Source organism: Plecotus auritus (assembly GCF_963455305.1).
Source record: "Plecotus auritus genome assembly, chromosome: 7".
NCBI lineage: Eukaryota > Metazoa > Chordata > Mammalia > Chiroptera > Vespertilionidae > Plecotus > Plecotus auritus.
In genome coordinates, this window is record NC_137774.1 from 19,958,964 (window position 1) to 19,983,241 (window position 24,278).

The 24,278-nt window shown below is 56.6% G+C and overlaps 1 protein-coding gene across 2 annotated transcripts in view; it reads left to right on the plus strand.

Moving 5' to 3' along the window:
* The window catches only part of SCN4A (sodium voltage-gated channel alpha subunit 4), a gene marked incomplete at its 5' end in the record, with an annotated part of 31,116 nt that extends 6,838 nt beyond the window's left edge, over nt 1–24,278 (plus strand). For both annotated transcript variants that reach the window (XM_080677990.1, XM_080677991.1), the window contains 15 exons: nt 421–574; nt 2,479–2,717; nt 4,479–4,652; nt 5,594–5,950; nt 12,229–12,723; nt 14,608–14,740; nt 15,483–15,637; nt 15,953–16,126; nt 16,691–16,813; nt 18,208–18,486; nt 18,751–18,804; nt 19,034–19,175; nt 19,667–19,764; nt 20,390–20,660; nt 21,162–24,278. In XM_080677990.1, coding sequence (XP_080534116.1) covers nt 421–574; nt 2,479–2,717; nt 4,479–4,652; nt 5,594–5,950; nt 12,229–12,723; nt 14,608–14,740; nt 15,483–15,637; nt 15,953–16,126; nt 16,691–16,813; nt 18,208–18,486; nt 18,751–18,804; nt 19,034–19,175; nt 19,667–19,764; nt 20,390–20,660; nt 21,162–22,387 — 4,074 coding nt within the window. In that variant the 3' untranslated portion in view covers nt 22,388–24,278. The remainder of the gene's footprint in view (nt 1–420; nt 575–2,478; nt 2,718–4,478; nt 4,653–5,593; nt 5,951–12,228; nt 12,724–14,607; nt 14,741–15,482; nt 15,638–15,952; nt 16,127–16,690; nt 16,814–18,207; nt 18,487–18,750; nt 18,805–19,033; nt 19,176–19,666; nt 19,765–20,389; nt 20,661–21,161) is intronic.

A 24,278-nucleotide genomic window follows, 5' to 3' on the forward strand; every position in this document is an offset into this window, starting at 1 on the left:
GGCTTTGGTCGGATGGGAGACATCCAGGCAGTAGAAAGAGTGTTTTGCAGCTCTGTGCCTCAGTTTCCCCATATGTGACAAGGAATCAGAAGTAGCCTTCCAGCTTAAATATCTATGATTTTGTGATTCTTTCTGGGCAGAATATGGGTCCCTGTCAAGAGAGGGATGGGTCCTGATGAGGCCCCAGAGAGCAGTGCCCACTCTCTCATTATCTCACGAAGTGCAGGCTCAGACATGGCGTCAGAGTGGAGGGTCTTCAAGGATGAGGGTCCTCAGTCACTTTGGACCATCACTAGGCTCAGTACAGGCCAAGAAGAGGGGCCCCATCCTAAAGGATTCATGAGGAAGCTCTGAAAGTCAATCAGTCCATCCTCCTGGCTCAGAAATGGACTTCATGCCCATCACCCTGCTGGTCCACAGGCCAAGGCTGCCCAGGCTCTGGAAGATGGGGAGGCAGATGGTGACCCAGCCCATGGCAAAGACTGCAATGGCAGCCTGGACACATCACCAGGGGAGAAGGGGCCCCCAAGGCCGAGCTGCAGCGCAGACAGCGCCATCTCAGATGCTATGGAAGGTGAGTGCCCAGCTCCCCCATACCCATTCTACGCTGCATGTCCTGCCCATCAGGCCACTTGGGCTCCCGGGGAAGTGAGGGTGGGGCTGGCTGGGCCCAGCTTCAGGAGGACAGTAACTTAATATTGGCATCGAAGAAATGGCCATGATAAATATAGTCCTGGCTTACCCTACCCCAGTTCTGGCTGCAAGGCCAGGCTGCTACGGGAAATGGGGGCTTCCGGGAGGGCCTTGGGGGCTGCCAAGGCAATGGAGGACAGGATAATAATACCAACCAGGAAGGCCCAAAGTTCCGGAAACTGGAGATCCTACTCCTCAAATGTCTCTGGGTAAAAGTTAAAGGCCAAAGGCCAGACTATGCCCAGGTAGAGTCACAGACTCCCTCAAATGCCCATGCTGCTCCCCAAGTCTCAGGAGGAGGATAAGAATGAGGTAATAAAGAGAAGGTAGATAGAATTACACAAATAGTTGGATGGATTGATGGATGGATGGATGGATGGATGGATGATAGATGGATAGATGGATGGATGAATGGATGAATGGGTGATGGATAGATGGATGGGCTGAAAGATTAATGAATGGGAAGAAACACATGGGTATATGGATGAATAAGAAGGAGGGAGGGAAGAAAAGAGAGAGAGGGAGCGAGGGGAGGAAGGAAATCTGTCATAGAAGAGATCTGGTTCCCTTCCCAGGCCACTTGTGTCAGGAAGGACTTGGAGGTCCTAGAGCAGCGATTGCCAACCGGTGGTCCGCGGACCACTGGTAGTCCGTGGGCCACTGGTGGTCTGTGAGGTCCAAAAGGTTGGCGACCACTGTCCTAGAGGACTTTGCAAACCTCTAGAGGGCATCATCTCACCTGACCTTGTATGATAGGCATCCAGGTATGTGTGCCCTGACAGAGAATGCCCCAGGGAATGCTGGGCAGAGCTGGCCTAGGAGATCACTCAACACTGCCCTTGCTGGATGGTTGTGAGAATTTTTGGCAGTAGCACCTTCAGTAGCACCCAGGTTGGGGGTGGACTGGCGTTGTTAAGGTCAGACTAGAATGTTCAGCCTTTATGAGAGGTCCAGGTTGCTAACTCCTGGGTGGAGGTGAGAGTTAGCCACCCCCACCCCTGGGGTGTCCCAATCATGCTTGCAAATCCAAGGGTTCATGGGACTGCCACCACTCCAGTCCCCTTTCCTCCTCTATGAGATGGGAGGCACTAATAGCACTTATGAAGTTCTGGTGGGAATAAAATGACATCATGCCTGGGCTGAGGATTCCCACAGCAGCACAGGCCTGGAAGTCCAGGTGGAGGAGCAGCTTCATCGTGGGCCTTACGGGCTTTTGAGCTAGGGTGGCAAGAACAGGGGACATTTCCAGAAAGCCACGCTGGTGGGAAGTGACTGATTGTCTGGGAACAGTCTGGAGGGGCCAGCATTACTGCCAAAGCGATAAAGCCCACAGGGGGATCCCAGTCTGCTCCCCAGTGGCACTGGCCAGCAGCAGGAGGAACTAGAAACCAATGCCCAGCAGTGACCTCCCACCAGGGACCCTCAGGCACTGTGAGAGCAGGGTGCAGGATCATTGTCCTGGGCCACTGGCAGGGCTGAGAGTCACTGAGGGGCAGGGCTTTGTGGGTTGTGTCCAGAAGGCCGAAGCTTGAAATGGCCCATGGAGAGAAGGGGCCTGGGGCAAAGGCCGCTAAGGGGCAGGACTTTGGGGGACAGGGTCTAAAGGGTTGGGTTTTGAGGGTAATGCACTGAGAGGTGTGGCTTGGAGTAGGGGGCCCTGAAGGGTGGGGTTTGAGATGTGATCTAAGGGGCAGGGCTTGGAAGGGGAGCCCCAAAGACCAAGTGGAGGAAGGTAGCCACTGAGAGGAGATCTACATCACGTGTCTGATTCTACCCTACCCCCAGAGCTGGAAGAGGCCCACCAGAAGTGCCCACCATGGTGGTACAAGTGTGCCCACAAAGTGCTCATATGGAACTGCTGCGCCCCATGGATGAAGTTCAAGAACATCATCCACCTGATCGTCATGGACCCCTTCGTGGATCTGGGCATCACCATCTGCATCGTGCTCAACACCCTCTTCATGGCCATGGAGCATTACCCCATGACAGATGAATTTGACCATGTGCTCACCGTGGGCAACCTGGTAGGGAGGGGACAAGGGAGAGGTGGTCATTCCAGGAAGGACAGGGGAGAGGACACAGGGCTTGATGGGGCCCTCTCAGCTGTGTGGAAATATGGGGCACTATTGGGGGCAGGTGTGGACAGGCTGGGGTTAGTTTCCCAGCATGTGGGGGACATAAGTTGATGTACAAGGAAGGTATATGGGGTGATCCACGAGATGTATTTGGGTTTCAGGACAGCTGGGAGCAGAGAGAGTGGGGATGAGGTTCTGGAATCCTTAAGATCAGGACTCCAGGGATCTGGAGTCCAGGTCATGACATGGATGCAGATATGGGGGAGTTGAGGGAATGGAGGTGGGGGGACTGAGTGACAAGTCTCTCCACCTTTAGAGGTTGTTGTGGGCCTAAGAGGGACTACAAGACCTGGAAGTAGGGCATATAGCCATGGGCACCTTGGCCCAAGAGGCCCCAGCTCATCCTGTAGGCCCCAGGGCATAGTCCCCCAACCCTCAGTCCCCTGCCCGCTACCCTTTCTCCAGCATGGCCAGGCTTACTACCCTCTGCAGCCCTGCCTGCTCCACTATTGTTGACACACACTGATCCGCCTGCTTATCCCTACCCATTAGGAGCATTATCACCTCGTTGCCAGCCACGGTGGAGCCTGACAAAGGGAAAAAGCCGCCTCCTCCTCCAGCCCTGCCCCGCCCTTCTCAGTTTCCTTCAAATGTTTTCAGGATGGCAAATGGGCGAGATGCTCCCCCACCCTGAGGGTCAGGGGGGCCTAAGAGATCTGAGGCTTGAGGAAGGACAGGCCTGGGTGGATAGCAAGGGAATCGGACCTTGGAGTCCCCAGCCTGGGAGGCAGGCAAGTCTGTTCCGTGGAGATGCCCGAGCAGCCGTGGCCGGGCTGGGCTGGAGGGGCCAGGGCGTGCTCTGGACTTGGCGCAGCTGCTGGGGTGTACGTGATGGGGCCGGCCCACAGCCTGCTCACCCCCTGCCCACATTCTGCTGCCGAGTGGGCACCTGCTATAGCCAGGGACAGCTCCTGGGCGGGGCTCAGCATGTGCCAGGGCAAGCTGTGGACCCAGGGCAGCTGGTGCCTGGCAGGAGGGGGGCCGTGCCCTGGGAGTTTTCAGGGACTCAGGCTCGATATAGAGGGTTGTGTTTGGGGGTGGGGCAGCTCTGGCCTTCTCATTGTTCCCAACTTTGCCCCCTCTTGGCCCCTGCCCTAGACTTCCAAGTCCACCAAGAGGCTGAGTCCTAAGACCCATGCCAGTGAGGGTAGAGAGGCTGTAGGGTGCAGAAACAGGACACTGAATCAAGCAGGTTTGAGACTTGACTCGTTCCCATGTGGGCAGCATGGCCAAGCACTTCCCGTTAACCTCTCTGAGCCTCAGTTTCCTTTTTCCTGAGACGGGTGTGATAATCCCTTCCAATTACACAGAAACCGGCATACCAATGAGGTTATCATGGCAACCACAAAGCCCTCTGTGAGTGTTAAATATTCTTATGAGTGGCCCGAGAAGTTAAGGGCTGGCCCTCGGTCACAAGGCCAAAAACGGAAGGGCCCAGGTCTCTGGGCGGTCCCCATCTCCCCTGTGGAATGGCCATCCCACTCCTCACTCACATACACACTCGGGTGCCTTGGGCACCACTCCCTGCCCCTTCAGGGTTCTGGGCCCCACAGGCTCTGCCAGGAGGTGGGAGTCGGGTAGGAGACTCTCAAAGCTTTGTGCTCCCGGAAGCACGGTGACCTGTGACGGGGACCGCCCCCCACCCCACAGGTCTTCACGGGCATCTTCACAGCAGAGATGGTGCTGAAGCTCATCGCCTTGGACCCCTACGAGTACTTCCAGCAGGGCTGGAACGTCTTCGACAGCATCATCGTCACGCTCAGCCTGGTGGAGCTGGGCCTGGCCAACGTGCAGGGGCTGTCGGTGCTCCGCTCCTTCCGTCTGGTGCGTGAGCCCCGGGCCGGGCTGGAGGAGGGACAGGGTGGGGATTTTCTTACTGAAAATAGGGAGAAAGGGAGCCCCCTCCCCTATCACACAGGGCTGCTGGGGGCCAAAATGACAGCCCAGGAGCTTGACCCCTGTGACCTTGGGTGGCTGTGGAATGGGGACTTTGGCCCGGACTGTAGACCTGAAAGCTAAGGCTTGGGAGGATCTTTAATAATAATACCAGAGCTCTGAATTAGTGCCCTTCCCACCACCCCCTGGGAGCATTTTTATTATTTTTTAAAACTTTATTCTGGGAACTTTCATGCAGCCATAAAAGTATAAAGTATAATAAACCTCTGTGTACCTATCACCCAGCTTCAACAGCCATCAATAGTCGGCTGCTCTTGTTTTATCTGCCCCCCCACACCACTTTTTGTGGAGGGGAGTATGTTAAAGCAAATCCCAACATATAATTTCACTTGTAAACACTTTATCTGTATCTCTAAATATGTGACGTTTTTTAAAATTGATTTCAGAGAAAGGAGGGAGAGGGAGAGAGGGATAGAAACATCAATGATGAGAGAGAATCATTGATTGGCTCCTCCTGCATGCCCCCTACAGGGGCCCACCCAGGCATGTGCACTGACTGGGCAATGAATCGTGACTTCCTGGTTCATAGGTTGACTAGCAACCACTGAGTCACATGGGCTAGAAGCTTTAACTGAATCTTTGACAAATAAGGACTTTTTTTTTTTTTTCCTTTGGGACATATGAAGAGAATGAGGTAGTAGGATATGCATGTTCTCATCTAACAGAGAGGCAAACTGAGGCCTTCCAGTCACTCAGGGAATGGGGAATCGAGCTGTTCAAGATGATTTTTTCCCCTAAGGATGGGGCTCCCCCAGGTTGGCCAGGGGTCCCTGGGCCTCATTCGCCCCTGCCCTCCTCCCGCCCGGCAGCTGCGGGTCTTCAAGCTGGCCAAGTCGTGGCCCACGCTGAACATGCTCATCAAGATCATCGGCAACTCAGTGGGGGCGCTGGGCAACCTGACGCTGGTGCTGGCCATCATCGTGTTCATCTTCGCCGTGGTGGGCATGCAGCTGTTTGGCAAGAGCTACAAGGAGTGCGTGTGCAAGATCGCCTCGGACTGCAGCCTGCCCCGCTGGCACATGCACGACTTCTTCCACTCCTTCCTCATCATCTTCCGCATCCTGTGCGGCGAGTGGATCGAGACCATGTGGGACTGCATGGAGGTGGCCGGCCAGGCCATGTGCCTCACCGTCTTCCTCATGGTCATGGTCATCGGCAACCTAGTGGTGAGTGAGGCCGGCTGGGTGGCTCCCCCACCCTTACCCAGGAAATCCAAGTGTCCAAGACATGACCCGTTCTTTTATCTCCTTTATTTCCTTTGAAGGGGGCTGTCATTCGAGGGCCCTTTTCCTATGAGTTGAACTGTATGATACATGGCTCTTCTCTTCCTGCCCCCACAACCCCCCAAAATGGGAAATTTTTTCTTTAATTTTATTTTTCAGTTACAGTTTATATTCAGTATTATTTTGTATTGATTTCAGGTGTGCAGCATAGTGGTTAGATACTCACATACTTTACAAAGTGTTCCCCCTGATATTTCCATTCCCCACCTAGTACTATAGCTAGTTATTTCAACAGTATTGACTATATTTCCTATGCTGGACTTTACATCCCCGTGACTATTTTGTAACGACCCATTTGTACTTCTTTTTGTTGTTGTTAATATATATTTTTTATTGATATTTAGAGAGAGAGAAGGGAGATGGAGAGAGAGAAACATGGATTGGCTGCCTCCTGCACACCCCCTGCTGGGGATCGAGCCCAAACCCGGGCATGTGCCCTGACTGGGAATGGAACCAGAAACCTTTTGGTGCACGGGATGATGCCCAACCAACTGAGCCACACCAGCCAGGGCCCAATTTATACTTCTTAATCCCTTTACCTCTTTCATGCAGTCCCCCCATCCCTCTCCCCTCTAGCAACCATCAGTCTGTTCTCTGTGTATCTATGAGTTTGTTTCAATTTTGTTTGTTTTTTTTGTTCTTTAGAGTCCACATATAAGTGAAATCATATGGTATTTGTTTTTCTCTGACTGATTTATTTAATTTAGCATAATACCTCTAGGCCCATCCATGCTGTGGCAAATGGTAAGATTTTATTCTTTTTTATGGCCGAGTAATGTTCCATTGTGTATAGGCACCACCACTTTTTTATCCACTCCTCTGGTGATGGGCACTTGGGTTGCTTCCATGTCTTGGCTATCCTATCTAATAAAAGAGTAATATGCAAATTGACCATCACTCCAACACACAAGATGGCTGCCCCCATGTGGTCAAAGATGGCTGCCCCCATGTGGACACAAGATGACTGCCACAAGATGGCCAGCAGGGGAGGGCAGTTGGGAGGGACCAGGCCTGCAAGGGAGGGCAGTTGGGGGTGATCAAGCCTGCAGGGGAGGGCAGTTAGGGGTGACCAGGCCGGCAGAGGATGGAAGTTGGGGGCGACCGGGCCTGCAGGGAAGGGCAGTTGGGGAGGACCCAGGCCTGCAGGGGAGGGAAGTTGGGGGCAACCAGGCCTGCAGGGAAGGGCAGTTGACAGGGGGACCAGACCAGCAGGGGAGAGCAGTTAGGGACGATGAGGCTGGCAGAGGAGGGCAGTTAGGGATGACCGGGTCAGCAGGGGAGGGCAGTTGGGGGGGACCAGGCCTGCAGGGGAGGGCAGTTGGGGGGGACCAGGCTGGCAGGGGAGGGCAGTTAGGGGTGACCAGGCTGGCAGGGGAGGGCAGTTAGGGGCAATCGGGCTGGCAGGGGAGCAGTTAGGCATCAATCAGGCTGGCAGGGGAGTGGTTAGGGGTGATCAGGCTGGCAGGCAGAAGCGGTTAGGGGCAATCAGGAAGGCAGGTGAGCAGTTGGGAGGCAGCAGTCCTGGATTGTGAGAGGGATGTCCGACTGCCCGTTTAGGCCCGATCGGGCCTAAACGGGCAGTCGGACATCCCTCAAGGGGGTCCCAGATTGGAGAGGGTGCAGGCTGGGCTGAGGGACACACACCACATGCACGAATTTCGTGCACCGAGCCTCTAGTTGTAAATAATGTGGCAGTGAACATATATAATATAATGTGGCATATATTCTTTCCCATTAGGGTTTTAGGTTTCTTCAGAAGTGGAATCGCTGGGCCATAATTTTTTTTTTGGATGCTCTCTATTGTTTTCTATAGTGGCTACACCAATCTGCATTCCCACCACCAGTGCACAAGGGTTCCCTTTTCTCCACATCCTCTCCAACACTTGTTGTTTGTGGATTATTGACGATAGCCATTCTGACAGGTGTGAGGTGATATCTCATTATGGTTGTAACTTGCATTTCTCTGATGATTAGTGATGGTGAGCAACTTTTCATATATCTATTGGCCATTTGTGTGTCCTCTTTAGAGAAGTGTCTATTCGGGTCCTTTGCCCATTTTTTAAATTGGATTTGTTTGGTGTGTTTTTTTTGGTGTTGGGGTGTATGAGTTCTTTATAAATTTTGGATATTAGCCCTTTAGAAGATATATCATTGGCAAATATCTCCTTCCATTCAGTAGATTGTCTTTTTGTTTTGTTAATTGTTTCCTTTGCTGTGTAAAATCTTTTTAATTTAATGTAGTCCCATTTGTTTATTTTTTCTTTTGTTTCCCTCAAAATGGCAAAATTTTTTGTGGTTTAATCCAATGATTCTCAAATTTTAACCTGCTTAAGAGTCACTTGGGAGTTTCTTAGAACCTGCTGCCTCCCCCCACCCACCCCAGTCTGATCTAGCAGCTCTGGGCCAGGGCCTGGGAATCTGTGTTTCTAACGAGCTCTGGCGATGCTCCTGCTGCTGGCCCAGGGCTGGCACTATGATTAGTGCTGTTGAAACCTAGGGTTTGGGGTAAAGTAACATAATAATTGGAATCAGACAGGTCTAAGGGCCAGTCCCAGCTCCTTTCCATCTGCATGACCTTGAACCAAATACTGCTCTCTGGTTGGCTGGGTTCTCTAACTTACATGAAAGAAAAGTAGTAGGTACCTTATAGGGTGGCTGGGAGGAGTGACGTGACAGTGTGCAAGAAGGCGTGGAGTTGGCATCCGAGGTTTCTGGGCCTCTTGGTCTTCCCCCACCCTCTCACCCTCTGTTCCTGGGAATCAGGCCCCGGGTGTTAGGAGAACCCAGAGATGGCACAAACAGCACCCATCCTGCCACTTTGGGTTTGGCATGTGGGGGGCTGGTGCAGGGAAGGGGTGCAGGAGCTGATGAGAAACAGGCTGTGGGGCTGTGGTCCAGTTGACCAGCATTTCTGTGGTGGGGCCTGGCAGGCATCTAGCCTCACCCTGCCGACCCCGACTCCTCCCCTTCTTTGGGTGGGGTGGGGGTCAGTCCTACCCAGAGTGCTGTGCTCAGCTGCCCCCTGCGGTGGCTGGCAGGCACTGCCCTGGGCAACAGGGGCGGGAAGACGCATGTCCCATCCCCCCACAACATGTTCCGCAAAGGCCTGTGGAATCCTTGGGCTGCTGGGTCAGCGCTTCTCAGATATCGCTGAGCTCTGGCTGGGGGCAGGAGCAGATTGGTGGGGTGGGTTGTCACCTCAACTGAGGAGGAGACCCTGGGATAAGGTCTCGAGCTCCCAACTCCACCCCCCCCTCCCCCCCCCCCCCCCCCCCGACAGGGACAGCTAGACTGGAGGCCCCAGGCTGGTTGTCCCTGGGAGGGAGGTCTTGGGGAGTGGAGAAGAGAAAGGGAAGATGTCTGGGCAGACCTCAGGGGCAGGATTAGGGTGTGGGTAGCAGTCTCTGAGTAGCAGTTTGTCATGTAGTTTAAGGACCTGGGGGTGACAGAAAGGCTCTGCAGGGGGTTCTGACTGTATGTGTGCAAACTCAAAATCATGTCAAGCCCCTGCTTTGCCACCACTAACTGGGAAACCCCGAGCAAGTTATTAACCTATCTGGTCTCAGTATGTCTCATCTGGAAAATGGGGATGACACACTTCACTGGGTGGCCCTGAGGATTACACGACACACATCTAAGTGCTTGCCAAAACCGGTTTGGCTCAGTGGATAGAGCATCAGCCTGCAGACTGAAGGGTCCTGGGTTCGATTCCGGTCAAGGGCACGTGACTTGGTTGCGGGCGCATCCCCAGTAGGAGGTGTGCAAGAGGCAGCTGGTCGATGTTTCTCTCTCATCGATATTTCTAACTCTATCCCTCTTCCTTCCTCTCTGTAAAAAATCAATAAAATATATTTTTTTTAAAAAGTGCTTAGCAAAGCACTTGGCCCTCGAGGCCAGGGGAGTTCAAATGTCACAGGCATGTGTGGAATAGATACCCATCGGGGGCCTCACACTCCTGCCAGGGGCCGGTGCCTGTGTGAGGGCCTTTATTTGCATCATCCTTGAGGTTCTCCACAACCCTGTGAGGCAGGCGATGTTGGCTCTGTGCTCCAAGGAGGCACTACCCAGACCACATAGCCAGTGAGAAACCGAGCCTGGACTAGAACCTGTGTCTCCGAACTCCAGTGACAATAACATCGATAATAACCGCAGTGCTGACAATGATGACATCCACCCCAGCAAGGATGGGGACGGCTGACCTCCGTTTACCTTCATCCAGCACTCGGAGTACGCTCCATGTGCTCAGATCTGCTTGTAGATGAGGAGGCAGAGGCCCAGGGAAGTAAGTCAGTCACCTGTGAGCCGAAGCAGTCTGGCTTGAGGCTGGAATCCCTGCACTGAATCTGTGTGCATGTCACACACACCCCACACACACTCCCTCACCCACCACTGACACCCTTTTCCGGCCCAGCTCTGTGGTTCTTCCACTTTGCTCAGAGGGAGTGGAGCAGCCGAGGGAGGTGGCAATGTCAGCTCCTTGGGCACTGTCCCCGCCCCCCCACCCAGGCTCATGGAGGCAGGTGTTTGCAGAGGGCATGAGGGCACCCTGCCAGGGAGTGTGGGTACCCAGGTCCCCTGTGTCCATGGCACTTGGGCACTTCCTTGGGCTCCTGTGAAGGAGGGGAAATGATTAAGTCATAGGGAACCCACCCTCAGAGCCCCCAAGGGGCACGATGTCCATTCCCCTCCCTGCCAGGCCCCCGCCCCCTGCGTTGCCTGAGGAGGCTATTTCTGTCCCAGGCAGGAGCCGTGTGCAAACCCTGCTGACCCAGAGAGCAGCTAATTCCCATCTCAGATGTGTTTCTGGCAACTGGATGCCTCCCCCCAAGACAGAGAGAAAAAGACCGATAAATTTTGGTGGGGGGAAAAGGCAGCAAAGTAGCTGGGGGTGTGGAGATGGGGCAGAATCCCCCCAGTATGTTCCCCCAAGGAAAGACTATATACAAGACACCACATATATATAGGGTGTCCCAAAAATGTACTAGGATATACATACTTTGAATAATTATCAAAGCAGTATTTATTAAAATACATTTTCTTTTAAATATTGAGCTATCAGCTGTTAAAGTCTGTATACTTTTTTGTGGGGACACCCTGTATATTTTAAAAGATATGGTGTTACCATGATGGTTAAGACAATGACAAAAGGACCTTGGAGGACACTGGTGAAAGCCAGACAGTGAGAGGCAGGTGGAGAAGATGGGCAAGGGTGGGAGGTTCACAATGACAGGCTCCCAGGGCCTCCCCAAGGCCCCCAGAGAAAGAGCCTGGCCCTGCCTTCCAACATTGCACACATAACAGCCAACCAGTATGAGTGCCTACTGTGTGCTCACAACAATGCGAGGAGGCAGGGACTGGAAACATCTCCATACACAGATGAGGAAGCCGAGGCACAGAGCAGAGATCTCACTTGCCTCAGGACACACAGCTGTAAACTAGGATTCGAAACCGAGCAGCTCGGTCTCAAAGCCTCCATGCCCATCTCCATGGCCGTGCCACCTCACTGCTTATGATTTTTCTGATCAGATGTCTATCTCTAGCAGGTGGGAGCTCCCTCAGGCCACTGGCTCCTGTGCTCACTGGAGGGGCTCAGTCAGTGTCTGGCCACTGGAAGATAAAGTTGACGGGAGGCAGCGGGTAGACCAGTAGCTCTTAAGTCCCTTTCCACAGGGCTATGGGAAGAGAAGCAGGTGGAGCAGGGAACCCCCTGGGAGAAAAGGGGTCAATGTCCCTTCCAGGGCAACAGGGGACATGCCTCTGAGCACTGGGAGCACAGGGTCTATCAAAATCCCACTTTTCAGAAAAGAAAAGATGGCTCAAAGAAGAGGTTCCCAGTAAGTCCTGGGAGCTGGGAGACATGCACCCGGGCCTTTGCTCTGCGTCCCCTGGCAGTGGAGGCAGAGGACAGCGTCATGGAAAGAGTCCCTGTCACCCAGGGGGCCTCCCAAGCCCTGCCTCAGCCTTGGTCAGCAGCGGCCTAGCCTGTGCCCAAGCCTCAGCTTCCTGACCTGCCAAGTGGGGATGAGAGTGGCACTCCTCACCTCCATAAGCAGTCGCGAGGATTCCATTAGGTGGTGTTGATGGGGTAGATCTGGTCTGGAGGCCTGAGGACCCGCAGGGGCCTGGAGGCTGAGCTGAGGCTCTCCAACCCCTGCTCCCAGGTCCTGAACCTCTTCCTGGCCCTGCTGCTGAGCTCCTTTAGCGCCGACAGCCTGGCAGCCCCGGACGAGGACGGCGAGATGAACAACCTGCAGATCGCCATCGGGCGCATCAAGTGGGGCATCAGCTTCGCCAAAGCCTTCCTGCTGGGGCTGCTGCACGGCAAGATCCTGAGCCCCAAGGAGATCATGCTCCACCTCGGGAGGCCCGGGGAGGCCGGGGAGGCTGGGGAGGCCGGGGAGGCCGGGGAGAGTGCCCCCGAGGACGAGAAGAAGGAACCGCCGCCCAAGGAGGGTGACAAGGACCTGAAGGACAATCACATCCTGAACCACGTGGGCCTGGCTGACGGACCAACCCCCAGCATTGAGCTGGACCACCTCAACTTCATCAACAACCCCTACCTGACCATCCACGTGCCCATCGCCTCCGAGGAGTCCGACCTGGAGATGCCGACAGAGGAGGAGACTGACACCTTCTCGGAGGCTGAGGATGTCAAGGTGAGCCCATCGCAGAGCCTGGTATGGGGGGTCAGCGGTCAGATAGACACGTCTTCACATTTTTGTGTGACTTTATTCAAGTCTCCAAGCCTCCATTTCTCCATCTGAAAAATGGGGGTCATGGTGCCTTGCCTGAGGTCATTGTGGTGACCTTAGATGAGAGGATGTGTGTACAGCACATAGTGAGCTCTCTGTAAATGGTGACTGTTACTGCTGTTATTGACACGACTAGTATGACGGGTCCTGCCTGCCCTAAAGCCCTTCACTCACCCCCACAACCCTGTCAGGGCCCTGTTTCACCAGCAGGTGGCGATCTTGGGCAGGATGTTCTTACCTGTGAAACCTCTACTCTGGGACTCTCTTTAGCCCACTCTGGGTTCTTGCCATGGTTACCTATTTCTGTTAAGAGCCCACCTGGGGCTGGTCCCTTTCCCCCCAGGGTGGGCCCAAGTGCCAGGTAGGGCTGGGGACTCTGAGGAGAGGTGCAGTGGGGCAATGAGTTTGGGTAGGAAGAGAGCAGGGAGCTCAGCAAGAGTCCTGACCACCCACCCAGCCCATGTAGGGGGCCTGTGCTGCTGGCCTGAAACGTCCGCTCGTCCTGCTCCTTCCCTTCCAGGATGGCGAGGGGCTGGTGTCACCCCCGGAAACTCAGGAGCCTTTCCTGGGCCTCCTCGGGAAGCTGACTCTGAGCCCCTCACTCACCCCCCGGCCTGGCTGGGGAAGGACTGAGCATAAGCCCCCTGCCCACCGCCACCCTATGGGCCCTGGGCCAGGCTGGGCACCGGGGCCCAAATGAACTTTGCCCTGAAAGTTCTTGACTTCTTATTCCCCCCAAATATGTGGGCCGAGTGCCTGCCAAGCTATAAATACCCGGGAACTATGACACGGACCTCGGTATGAGGAGCGGGGGTGGGGGAGGGCTGGAGACACGCAGGCCAAGGCTCTGAGCACGCTTTAGAGCGAGGAAAACAGGATTCCAAGGGGGATTGCGGGTGTGGGGGCACATGGGCGGGACAGTTGACTCCGTGGATGCCCTGGCTGACCTATTGCCCCGTGCCTCAGTCTCCCTTTCTGTCAACTGGCACAGGACTCCCTTAGTTTTCTGGTCACCATTCTGGATCCAGAGCTGACATCCAGTTGCCCTCTCCATCTTCCTCTTCAGGGGCCTCACCCCCAGCCATGAAGGGATCCCCTTGAGGAGGGGAGTCTGGGCCCGGGGAGCTGGCAAAGGGCAGCACCAGGAGGAGGTGGGGGAGGCCTGGCCAGGTCGGAGAACCATCCTCCCCACCTGCTCCACTCCCATCAGGTCTCTTGGCCCCAGGCTGGGGCTCCAGCTGGGAAGATTGTCCATCCTTTCTAGGTTCCTCATGCAGACAGCCCCTAGACACAGGCCTGGGGACACCACATGCTGTTGTCTGGGGTTGTGGCAGCCCCAGTCTGTTCTGACCCCCATTCAGGCCTGGCAAAAGGACCTTAGGCATCTGTTCCTCTGCTGCCCTCCTCAGGCCTTCCCACGCCTCCCAGAACTCCCAGCTGCTCAAGCCACCCCAGCCACCCATGCCTGCTTTTCTCCCAGCCTCTTCCCTTACCTGAGGCTTCACACGTCCACTCATGTCCTCACCGCCCGTGCCCGGCCTGAGCCCTACCCTGCTCCAAATCTAAGTGCCACAAGAGCTGGACCGTGGCTGCCTTGGTCACTGGTTCTTCTGCATGGACCAGGGTGCCCACTTCATAATCCATGGTTGAGTGAGTGAGTGAGTGAGTAATGAATGAGTAGGTCTGTCCAAACCCTCTTTCTCCTCTCCCTCTGGTCTCCCACGCTGACCTCCTCTGCCCCACCTGGTGGGAGGACCCAGGGGTCACATGACCCTGTGGCCCCTGCAGAAGCTGCCACAGTCCCTGGACAGGAACTCCTCCGTCTGCAGCACAGTGGACTACAAGCCCCCCGAGGAGAATGCTGAGGAACAGGTGGAGGAGAACCCCGAGGGGGAGCAGCCTGAGGAGTGCTTCACTGAGGGTGAGCCTGCATGCGTGCACCCCACCTCGCCTGGTGCGCCCCCCGCCCAGCAGACCCCAGCCCATTCCCTCCTTGGGGACCTCTCGGGGGCATGCATGTCACCAAAAGCATGTGGGACCTTCTCCCCTGATGCGACCCTGCCCTGCAGCACCAGGCAGGGGTGTCAGAGCCGGGGTGCCTCCCAGCCCTGACCTGAGCCTTCCGTGTGTGCAGCGGGTGCCAGCAGCACCCCGAGGGCTGCCTTGCAGAGTCCCCATTGAGCCTGACATGAAGCGGTGCTCAGGGAAGGCAGCTCTGAGTCCGTCTTCCTCGGCAGCATCTTCAGGGAGAAAGGCCTGCTCGGCCCTCAGGGCATAGCTCTGGAGAGCAGAGCCCGGCTGTGCGGAGTGAGGGCTGCCTGGCGGAGCGGGGAGGGTGGGACAGTCCCTAAGCTGGGGGCCCACACCCCTGCTTGTCTTCCCCTGCGCATCCATCCCTGGCAGCAGTTGGCACATGGGCGCAATAGGCTGTGGAGGGAGAGCCTGGGACCCCCATTCTAGGGGAGGGGCTGGGCCCATTTCCAACCAGCAGTGGAGGACATGAGGCCGGGGATTGGGAGGAAGTGAGGATGCCGGGTCTCGGGGGGGCAGTGAGGTGCAGGTCTGGCGGGGGGGGGGGCATCCTGGGAGGTGACGGGAACATGCTGACATACATCAGGAGGCAGCCACCAGGCCCGTGACGTGGTGCCCCTTTGCTCCCCCAGCCTGTGTGCAGCGCTGTCCCTGCCTCTACGTGGACATCTCCCAGGGCCGTGGGAAGACGTGGTGGACCCTCCGCAGGGCCTGCTTCAAGATCGTCGAGCACAACTGGTTTGAGACCTTCATTGTCTTCATGATCTTGCTCAGCAGTGGCGCCCTGGTAGGCACTGCCCTGGGGATGGGCATGGGCCGAGGCAGGTGCCAGGCCCAAAGCAGGCCCTCTGGGCTCCCTCCTTCCCACAGTGTGGGAGGGACACAGCCTGGACAGTCTCCAACCCAGAGCCCTAGAGGAACTCACCCGGGGAGCTTCTCCCCATGGGAAACTCGCTCACCCCCATGATGGGCATGGGGAGTCTGGGAGAAGCCACCAGCCTGGCCCCTTGCCAGTCCCCTGGGAACCAGCAGTGTCGGGCAGGGCTGGGGACATGGTTGCCCGGCCCCCTGGGCTCTGGCCACCCCGTGCTGGTGCCCGCAGGCCTTCGAGGACATCTACATTGAGCAGCGGCCCACCATCCGCACCATCCTGGAGTATGCCGACAAGGTCTTCACCTACATCTTCATCCTGGAGATGCTGCTCAAGTGGGTGGCCTACGGCTTCAAGGTGTACTTCACCAACGCCTGGTGCTGGCTCGACTTCCTCATCGTGGGCGTGAGTCCATCCCCGGCCCCGGCCCAGCCCCGCAGCCAGACCCAGGGGCCGTCCTTGTGGCCAAGGACCTTAGGAAGCCCCAGCCCGAGTGGCAGCAGCTGCTCGAGGTCACAGAGCGCGTCAGACCCCTGGTTAGCCGTCCTGCCCTCGCAGAGACTGGTCTCAGGCTCCTTGGACACAGCTGCCCAGGAAGGGGACTAACAGGCTGGGGGGACCTCCGCCCTCCTGAGAGAAAGGGGAGCCTTGGGGGCAAGAGGGCAAGTAGGAGGGTTCCTGACCGTCCTTGCCAATATCTGTGGAAGATGCTGTATCCTCTCTGACAGGCACACGGCCTCCATGTAATTGATGACATCACTGCGATAGAGCCCAGGCTCCTATAGGCGCTGGGACAATTCCCACTAGATAGGACCACCCACTAGGGAAGGGGTCTGGGAGAGACCCCTTAGAGCTGTGAGTCTAGGAGGCCCCTATGGCAGACCTGTCCTCAAGCACTGAGTCCTGGGGCTTGGGGAGAGCCAGGGGCCCTGCACTCCCTAACACCCCAACCCCCCTTTCCCTTTGCAGGTCTCCATCATCAGCCTGGTGGCCAACTGGCTGGGCTACTCGGAGCTGGGACCCATCAAATCCCTGCGGACGCTGCGGGCCCTGCGCCCCCTGAGGGCACTGTCCCGATTCGAGGGCATGAGGGTAGGTGCTGGGGAGGGCTTTGAGTAGGACTGGGGGTTGAGGGAGCAGCCACCACAGGGCAAGGTGCAGGGCCCCTGGCTCTGCACTCCAGCAGGGCAAGGTGCAGGGCCCCATATGTCTGCACTCCAGCCACCATCAGGGGAAGCAGAGGGTCCTGCTGTAGGCCAGGTTTGGGGGCCTGAGACGTCCTCCTGAATCAGCCCAAGTGCCCATTCCTGCCCTCAGTCCTGCTCCTTAGCTCTTCTCTGTCACCACTGGAGGGCAGCAGAGGCTGCAGCAACTCCCAGGAGGGCGTGAGGGCACCAGGGCAGAGAGAAGAGTGGACCGAAAGCAGGTCTGTGTGTTTATGGGTATCCCTCCCCAACTCAGACTGGGGTTCCCCATGGCTCTGAGACTCAGGCAAACAGGAAGGTACTTGTGCCTGGGGCTCTGAGCCTACTGGCCCTTGAGCTCAGGGTCATGCAAGTTTGGAAAGATCCCCTCGGGCCCTTGAGGGTAGAAGTGACTGGTAAACACAGGGTTTAGGCATGACAAATGGGACTCCCCCAGAGAAGGGAGGTCTGTTGGGAACAAGACCAGCCCCTGAGGGACAAACCTCTGTGAATCGGCTGGTTGCAGCCCATCAGTGTACTCAGCCTGAGTGGCTCCCTCCTGTTCATACAAGAGGCCAGCCAGTGCTGGACCCTCCCAGCTCCAGAGTGACAGACCCCTCCCCTCTGAGGGGACATGACCTGCCCACAGCCACACAGCTGCTTGGTACCCCAGCCAGGAAGGGAGCCCTGGTCATCACCAGGCCTGTGCCACCCACTCTGTCTGGAGGTCATGTCATGGCTTCTGCTTGAAACGGAACAATTCTTGAATTGGGCTCAGCCTGGAGCAGTGAGGTGGCCTGTGGGGCCAGGGCTGGTGGGGTGCAGGACTCTGGTCCCAGGGTCCAGGTGCTTTAATGAGCCTGGTGGCTTCCTTTCAGTGCCTGTGTCTCTAATACTGTGAACAAGTGAGCAGGGGCTGGTCACGGGGGCGGAGTTTCCTATGGGGGCCGAGGAAAGAGTGTTTGTCTCTTGCCTGGTGACCCATGGCCAGGCTGCTTCCAGAGAAGGCCAGGGCCCCAACTCTGGGCTGATAGCTCTAGCCAAGCAGAGAGTCCTCTCCAACCACCATGCTGGCAGTTCCCAACCCTACTTTTGGCCCTCCTGGCCCCAACCATACAGTCCAGCACACTTCTCCCCAGGCCTGGCTCAGAGTGCCCTCCGCCAGGAAGCCTTCCCTGAGTAGCCCCGCCCAGCCCTTCCTGGTCTCCTGGTTAGTGTAGGTGGGGAGCTGTCTCCCAGAGGAGATGGGCTCCCCTGCCTGGGAGAAGATCTGACAAGGATTCCCTCCCACCTTCACCCCAGGTGGTGGTGAATGCCCTCCTGGGAGCCATCCCCTCTATCATGAACGTGCTGCTCGTCTGCCTCATCTTTTGGCTCATCTTCAGCATCATGGGCGTCAACCTGTTTGCCGGCAAGTTCTACTACTGCATGAATACCACCACCTCTGAGAGGTTCGACATCTCCGAGGTCAACAACAAGTCTGAATGCGAGAGCCTGATGTACACAGGAGAGGTCCGCTGGCTCAACGTCAAGGTCAACTACGACAACGTGGGTCTGGGCTACCTCTCCCTCCTGCAGGTGGTGAGTGTGACCCCTGGCTCTGCAGGGACGTGGATCAAGGTGCCCCCATCTTTCGTTGTACCTAAGACCCCTGCCACTCCTTGTTAGGGGACTGCCCACCCTGCTTTCAGTGCTATAAGACCCTGAAGTAGTGCCCAGACCTCTCTGGTCTCTATCTGATGCTTGCCCAGTGGGGCTGTGGGCAGGTGGCCTAGGGGGAGGACCAGGCTGGATGATAGAGGCAACAAGCAGCCCCGCCCCTCACACCCAACCACACTCTCTCAGGCCACCTTCAAAGGCTGGATGGACATCATGTATGCAGCCGTGGACTCCCGGGAGGTGAGTGGGGGTCACCAAGATATGGCTCATGAGTGAGCCACAGGGGAGGACTAGACCAAAGACACAGTGGCATCCCCATCCCCATGCTGCCTCCTCGGGAGACCCTGAGACTCCGAGGGTGGGTGGGTTCACCTCTGGGCCCCAGGCCTCTCCTGCCCACAGTGGGACAGGGAGCACATGTGTCCCAAGCCCACCCAGCACACCTTGTCCCATCCTATGGCCCCTGCAGCAAGGGGAGCAGCCGCAGTACGAGGTGAACATCTACATGTACCTCTATTTTGTCATCTTCATCATCTTCGGATCCTTCTTCACCCTCAACCTCTTCATCGGCGTCATCATTGACAACTTCAACCAGCAGAAGAAGAAGATGAGTATCCAGCCCCGCCCACCTTGGGCCTCCCTCCTCCTATACTTGGTCCATTCAGCCCTTATAGTTCACAAACGCTGCCTCGGCACCCCTGTGCTGTCGCTGGGAACACAGCTGAGGCAGCGAATCTGGGTTCAGATCCCACCAGGCAACCTGGAACCAGTGACTTGGCCTCCCCAAACCTCAGTGTTCTTATCTATCAAATGAGGGGATGCTACCTACCTCTCTGGGTGATTCGGGGACCCAATGAGATATTGATGGAAAGAGGCCCAAAACAGACTGTGAGGCAGCACAGGTTTCCTTCCCTCTGTCATCCCCCTCCTCCTCCTTCTCAACCCCCATCTCTGGCCCTTCCACGTCCCTCTCCCGCTTTCCACCAGGGGCACCTGCTGGGATGAGGGTTGCTTTAAGTGTGGTACCTGAGGTAGGGAGGTCCTGGAGGCAGAGAAGGGGGACCTCCCAACCTTATGGGCTCCATCCCACTATACTTTGGAGGGAAAGACATCTTCATGACGGAGGAACAGAAGAAATACTATAACGCCATGAAGAAGCTTGGCTCCAAGAAACCTCAGAAGCCAATTCCAAGGCCCCAGGTACCTGCCCTCTGGGCCTCTCTTCCCACAGCCTGTGTGAGGCTCCCGCCTGAGGGGCCCACAGGGCCAAAATGGAGCCTACACTCTGCCCTGCAGGCTGTGTCCCTGGCATGAGGCTGAGTACACCTGCAGGGAGGACAGATAACTGTCCAATACAGTTATCTTTGTAACTGTATTGAGGTGCTATATGCACAAGCAGCAGCTGCCTGCTAAACCCCAGTCCCTGGTTCACCCCTTACCCGGCCCTACACAGCCCCTCAATGTCCATTCACCACCTCAGTTGGTAGATTCTGGAGCAGGGGTCCCTAGAAGGGGGAGGAAGATGATGGCCAGATACCCTCCCCAGCGAGCAATGGCTTGCGGGAAGGGTGAGGGGCTGCTTGAGGACCTTGACAAGTAGAAGGGTTTCAGAGCAAGGAAGGATGCCCAGGGACCCCATAGAATGGCCTGGTCTGATGGGTCTGCCATCCATTTCCTGGCCAACACCATCATAAGCCCTGACACACCTCTCTCTTTCATGTTTGTGTCATCCTGTGTCTCCTGCCTGTCCGTGTCCTGTGTGGGCCCTGACCACACCCTGCACTGTGCACCCACGTGTGTCCCTGCACTCCCGTCTGTGCTGCAGAACAAGATCCAGGGCGTGGTGTACGACTTTGTGACGAAGCAGGTCTTCGACATCGTGATCATGATCCTCATCTGCCTCAACATGGTCACCATGATGGTGGAGACGGATGACCAGAGCCAGCTGAAGGTGAACATCCTGTACAACATCAACATGATCTTCATCATCATCTTCACGGGGGAGTGTGTGCTCAAAATGTTCGCCCTGCGCCATTACTACTTCACCGTCGGCTGGAACATCTTCGACTTCGTGGTTGTCATCCTGTCCATTGCAGGTGAGCAGGGCCAGGCCAGGCTATTCTTATGGACACATGCACCCGGCATACTATACACATCATCACACCTACACACATGCATGTGCACCTGCCATTCACACCTCATGCACAAAGGCACATTGTATACACCTCAAGGAACATTTACCTGACAAGTAGTTGCACACTCGGGTTCCAATATCCATACACACTGGAGAAGTGAATGGACATGTATGTACTTATTATAGTAACTCATCTATGGCATCTGCAAACAGCCTTGGGAATGGTCCTTACCCTCGCCCCATCAACTTTAGCATACCTCACCTCCATCCAGCTGTGTTGGGGCAAAGATGTAATCCCTTGCCCCAAGACCCTGGGAGGGCCTGGCCTAATGGGTGAGACCATCTGGGCTGTGCTCCGAAAGTTGAGCATACCAGGCCAGGCCCCCTTGAGTCGCATGCCCCCTCACTCCCTAACCCAGCCCCCCACCCTAGGACAGCAGTACTCACCACTTCCTCCCTGCAGGTCTTGCACTCTCTGAGCTGATCCAAAAATACTTCGTGTCCCCCACACTGTTCCGTGTGATCCGCCTGGCCCGGATTGGGCGTGTCCTACGACTGATCCGTGGGGCCAAGGGCATCCGGACACTGCTCTTTGCCCTCATGATGTCGCTGCCTGCCCTCTTCAACATCGGCCTCCTCCTCTTCCTGGTCATGTTTATCTACTCCATCTTTGGCATGTCCAACTTCGCCTACGTCAAAAAGGAGTCAGGCATCGATGACATGTTCAACTTTGAGACCTTTGGCAATAGCATCATCTGCCTCTTTGAGATCACCACGTCAGCTGGCTGGGACGGGCTCCTCAACCCTATCCTCAACAGCGGGCCCCCCGACTGTGACCCCACCCTGGAGAATCCGGGCAGCAGCGTCAAGGGTGACTGTGGCAACCCCTCCGTCGGCATCTGCTTCTTCTGCAGCTACATCATCATCTCCTTCCTCATCGTGGTCAACATGTACATCGCCATCATCCTGGAGAACTTCAACGTGGCCACCGAGGAGAGCAGCGAGCCCCTCTGTGAGGACGACTTTGAGATGTTCTACGAGACGTGGGAGAAGTTTGACCCCGACGCCACACAGTTCATCGAGTACAGCCGCCTCTCCGACTTCGTGGACACCTTGCAGGAGCCGCTGAGGATTGCCAAGCCCAACAAGATCAAGCTCATCACACTGGACCTGCCCATGGTGCCAGGCGACAAAATCCACTGCCTGGACATTCTCTTCGCCCTGACCAAAGAGGTCCTGGGAGACTCAGGGGAAATGGACGCCCTCAAGGAGACCATGGAGGAGAAGTTCATGGCAGCCAACCCCTCCAAGGTCTCCTATGAGCCCATCACCACCACCCTCAGGAGGAAGCACGAGGAGGTATGTGCCATCAAGATTCAGAGGGCCTACCGCCGGCACCTGCTTCAGCGCTCGGTGAAGCAGGCGTCCTACATGTACCGCCACAGCCAGGACGGTAGCGGGGACGGGGCCCCCGAGAAGGAGGGGCTGATCGTCAACACCATGAGCAAGTTGTACGGCCACGAGAACGGGGACAGCAATGTGCAGGGCAAGGGTGAGGAGACGGGCTCCACAGGGGACGCTGGACCTGCCATGGGGCTCACGCCCATCAGCCCCTCCGACGCTGTCCTCCCTCCCTCCCCACCCCCAGGGCAAACAGTACGCCCAGGGGTCAAAGAGTCTCTGGTCTAGCAGGTGGCAGTGAGGTGGCCAGCTGAGGCTGGTAGAGTCCCAAAGCTTCCCCAAAGCTGCCTGCAGGCTGAGGGAGCAGGGCTTTGAGTTGAGGACTGATCCAGCTCCCTGTTGGGGACAGGACGTGGCCACCATGGGGCTAACACCTAGGCCAGAGCCCCTGCCTCCCCGGCCATGGAAAATGGGAATTGCAATCCAAGGCTCTATGCTGGGCCCGAGACCCCTGCCTCTATGATTTCACCTTCATATTGCTCTCACCTCCTCAGGGAACCTGCTGCCTCTCCTCTTGGCCTGGAGGGCGGTTAGAACATCAGAATATCTGTCCCCCACTGGGGGAGGAGCCGGCCTACGATGGAGGGATTGGCTGCCCTCTTGCCACCAGAGACTTATGGGCTGCTGGCCTCTCCAAAGACACCTTACCCTCAGTGAGAGCAGACACCTGGCCCCAGGGCCTGCCAGCTGCCCCATCTCTAGGATACTGTTTCCCCAGCCGGCCCAGGAATTCCCTGGAAAAGGGAAACGTCGCTGGTCTGCAATGGCTCCACCAGCCTCATTGGCCACTGGGTCCTGGTGCATCGGGCTGGGGTTGTGGCCCCTGAAACCATTTCCTGATGTGTCCACTATCCAGGCCTCCAGCCCCTGGCTGGCCCCTGGGGGAAGAGCACAAGGGAGGACCCCCCTTGGAGCCCCCCTTTTTCTAGGTCGTGTCCACCAGAGTCTCACGGCACTGGGGGCTCTTCTTGGCCTGAGCTCCCAGACCTGGGGTGGGGCGGGAACCCCGGCGCTCAGGAGGAAACACCTGTTCCCTCCCTCCCCGCCTCACTCCTCAGCCTTCCCTCCCCACCCCCAAAAGTGGTCCTAAGAATGTTATCGTTGAGCCCATGTTAGAGACTTCACACTGGGCCATGCCCAGCCCACCTGGCTCAGGCCCAACCTTCCAACCTCTTGCTGCCTGGAATGCCGGGGGCCCTTTTGCTGGCACAGCCAATCTGGGCACGGCAGTGCCAGGCCTCCACTGGCTCCTGGAGAACAGTCAGAGGCTGAGCTTGGAGGAGGGGTCACTGGATTGATTCACTGGTGTGTGTGTTCAAGTGTGTATACCACTGTGTCCCACGACGCCTACATATGCATGTGTGTCTGGGTATGTTTGTGCAAATGTGTGTCAGTGTGCCCCTGTGGTGTCTGGCTGGTGTGTGTGTGTCTTCAGTAGAGGCCTGTCCATGTGAGTGTGCCTGTGCCATGAGTGTGTGTATGAGTGTGAACACGTGTGCTAAGTTCGAGTCCCTGTTGGCCTTAGTTCCTCTTCTTTTTCTTGTTTCTTGTGAACAGTTTAATTAAAACTCAGGAAGCAGCCAAACCTCCAAAACAAAGTGTGTGTGTGTGTGTGTGTGTGTGTGTGTGTGTGTGTGTGTGTTGCCCATAGGCCAGAGCCCTCTGTTCTGTCTGCCCGCCCTCTGCCTCCTCATCGCCCAGCCTGGGCGTCCCTCTCTCGCTCCCTGGGACTCCATGATCTTCCCTTCTGCTGGTTGTCTTTGTCACACCATTGCCCGACCCTGCTCCATGTCTCCTGCCTGTGTCCTCTGTGGAAGGGGCCCCACTCCGCCCGGCTCTTCCTTCAGAAGGTTCATCCTACAGGGGGCAGCCTGCTCCCTGGCCAGCACCCTGCCCACTGCCTTTCCCTCCTCGGGCCCGGACTGGCATGGCCCCAAGAGCCTCCGCGTCTATTGGACTGGGTAGACTGTGTACAGACTGTAGAGCCTCCCCCTGCCTGTGCCCCCTCCACACTGGCAGACCCACAGCTGTCCGTGCCGTGCCCGGGTAGGCACAGGCCCAAGCCGGGCCAGCAGACAGGCCCCTTTGTACAGTTCTTACAATAAACCTCCCCCTCGAG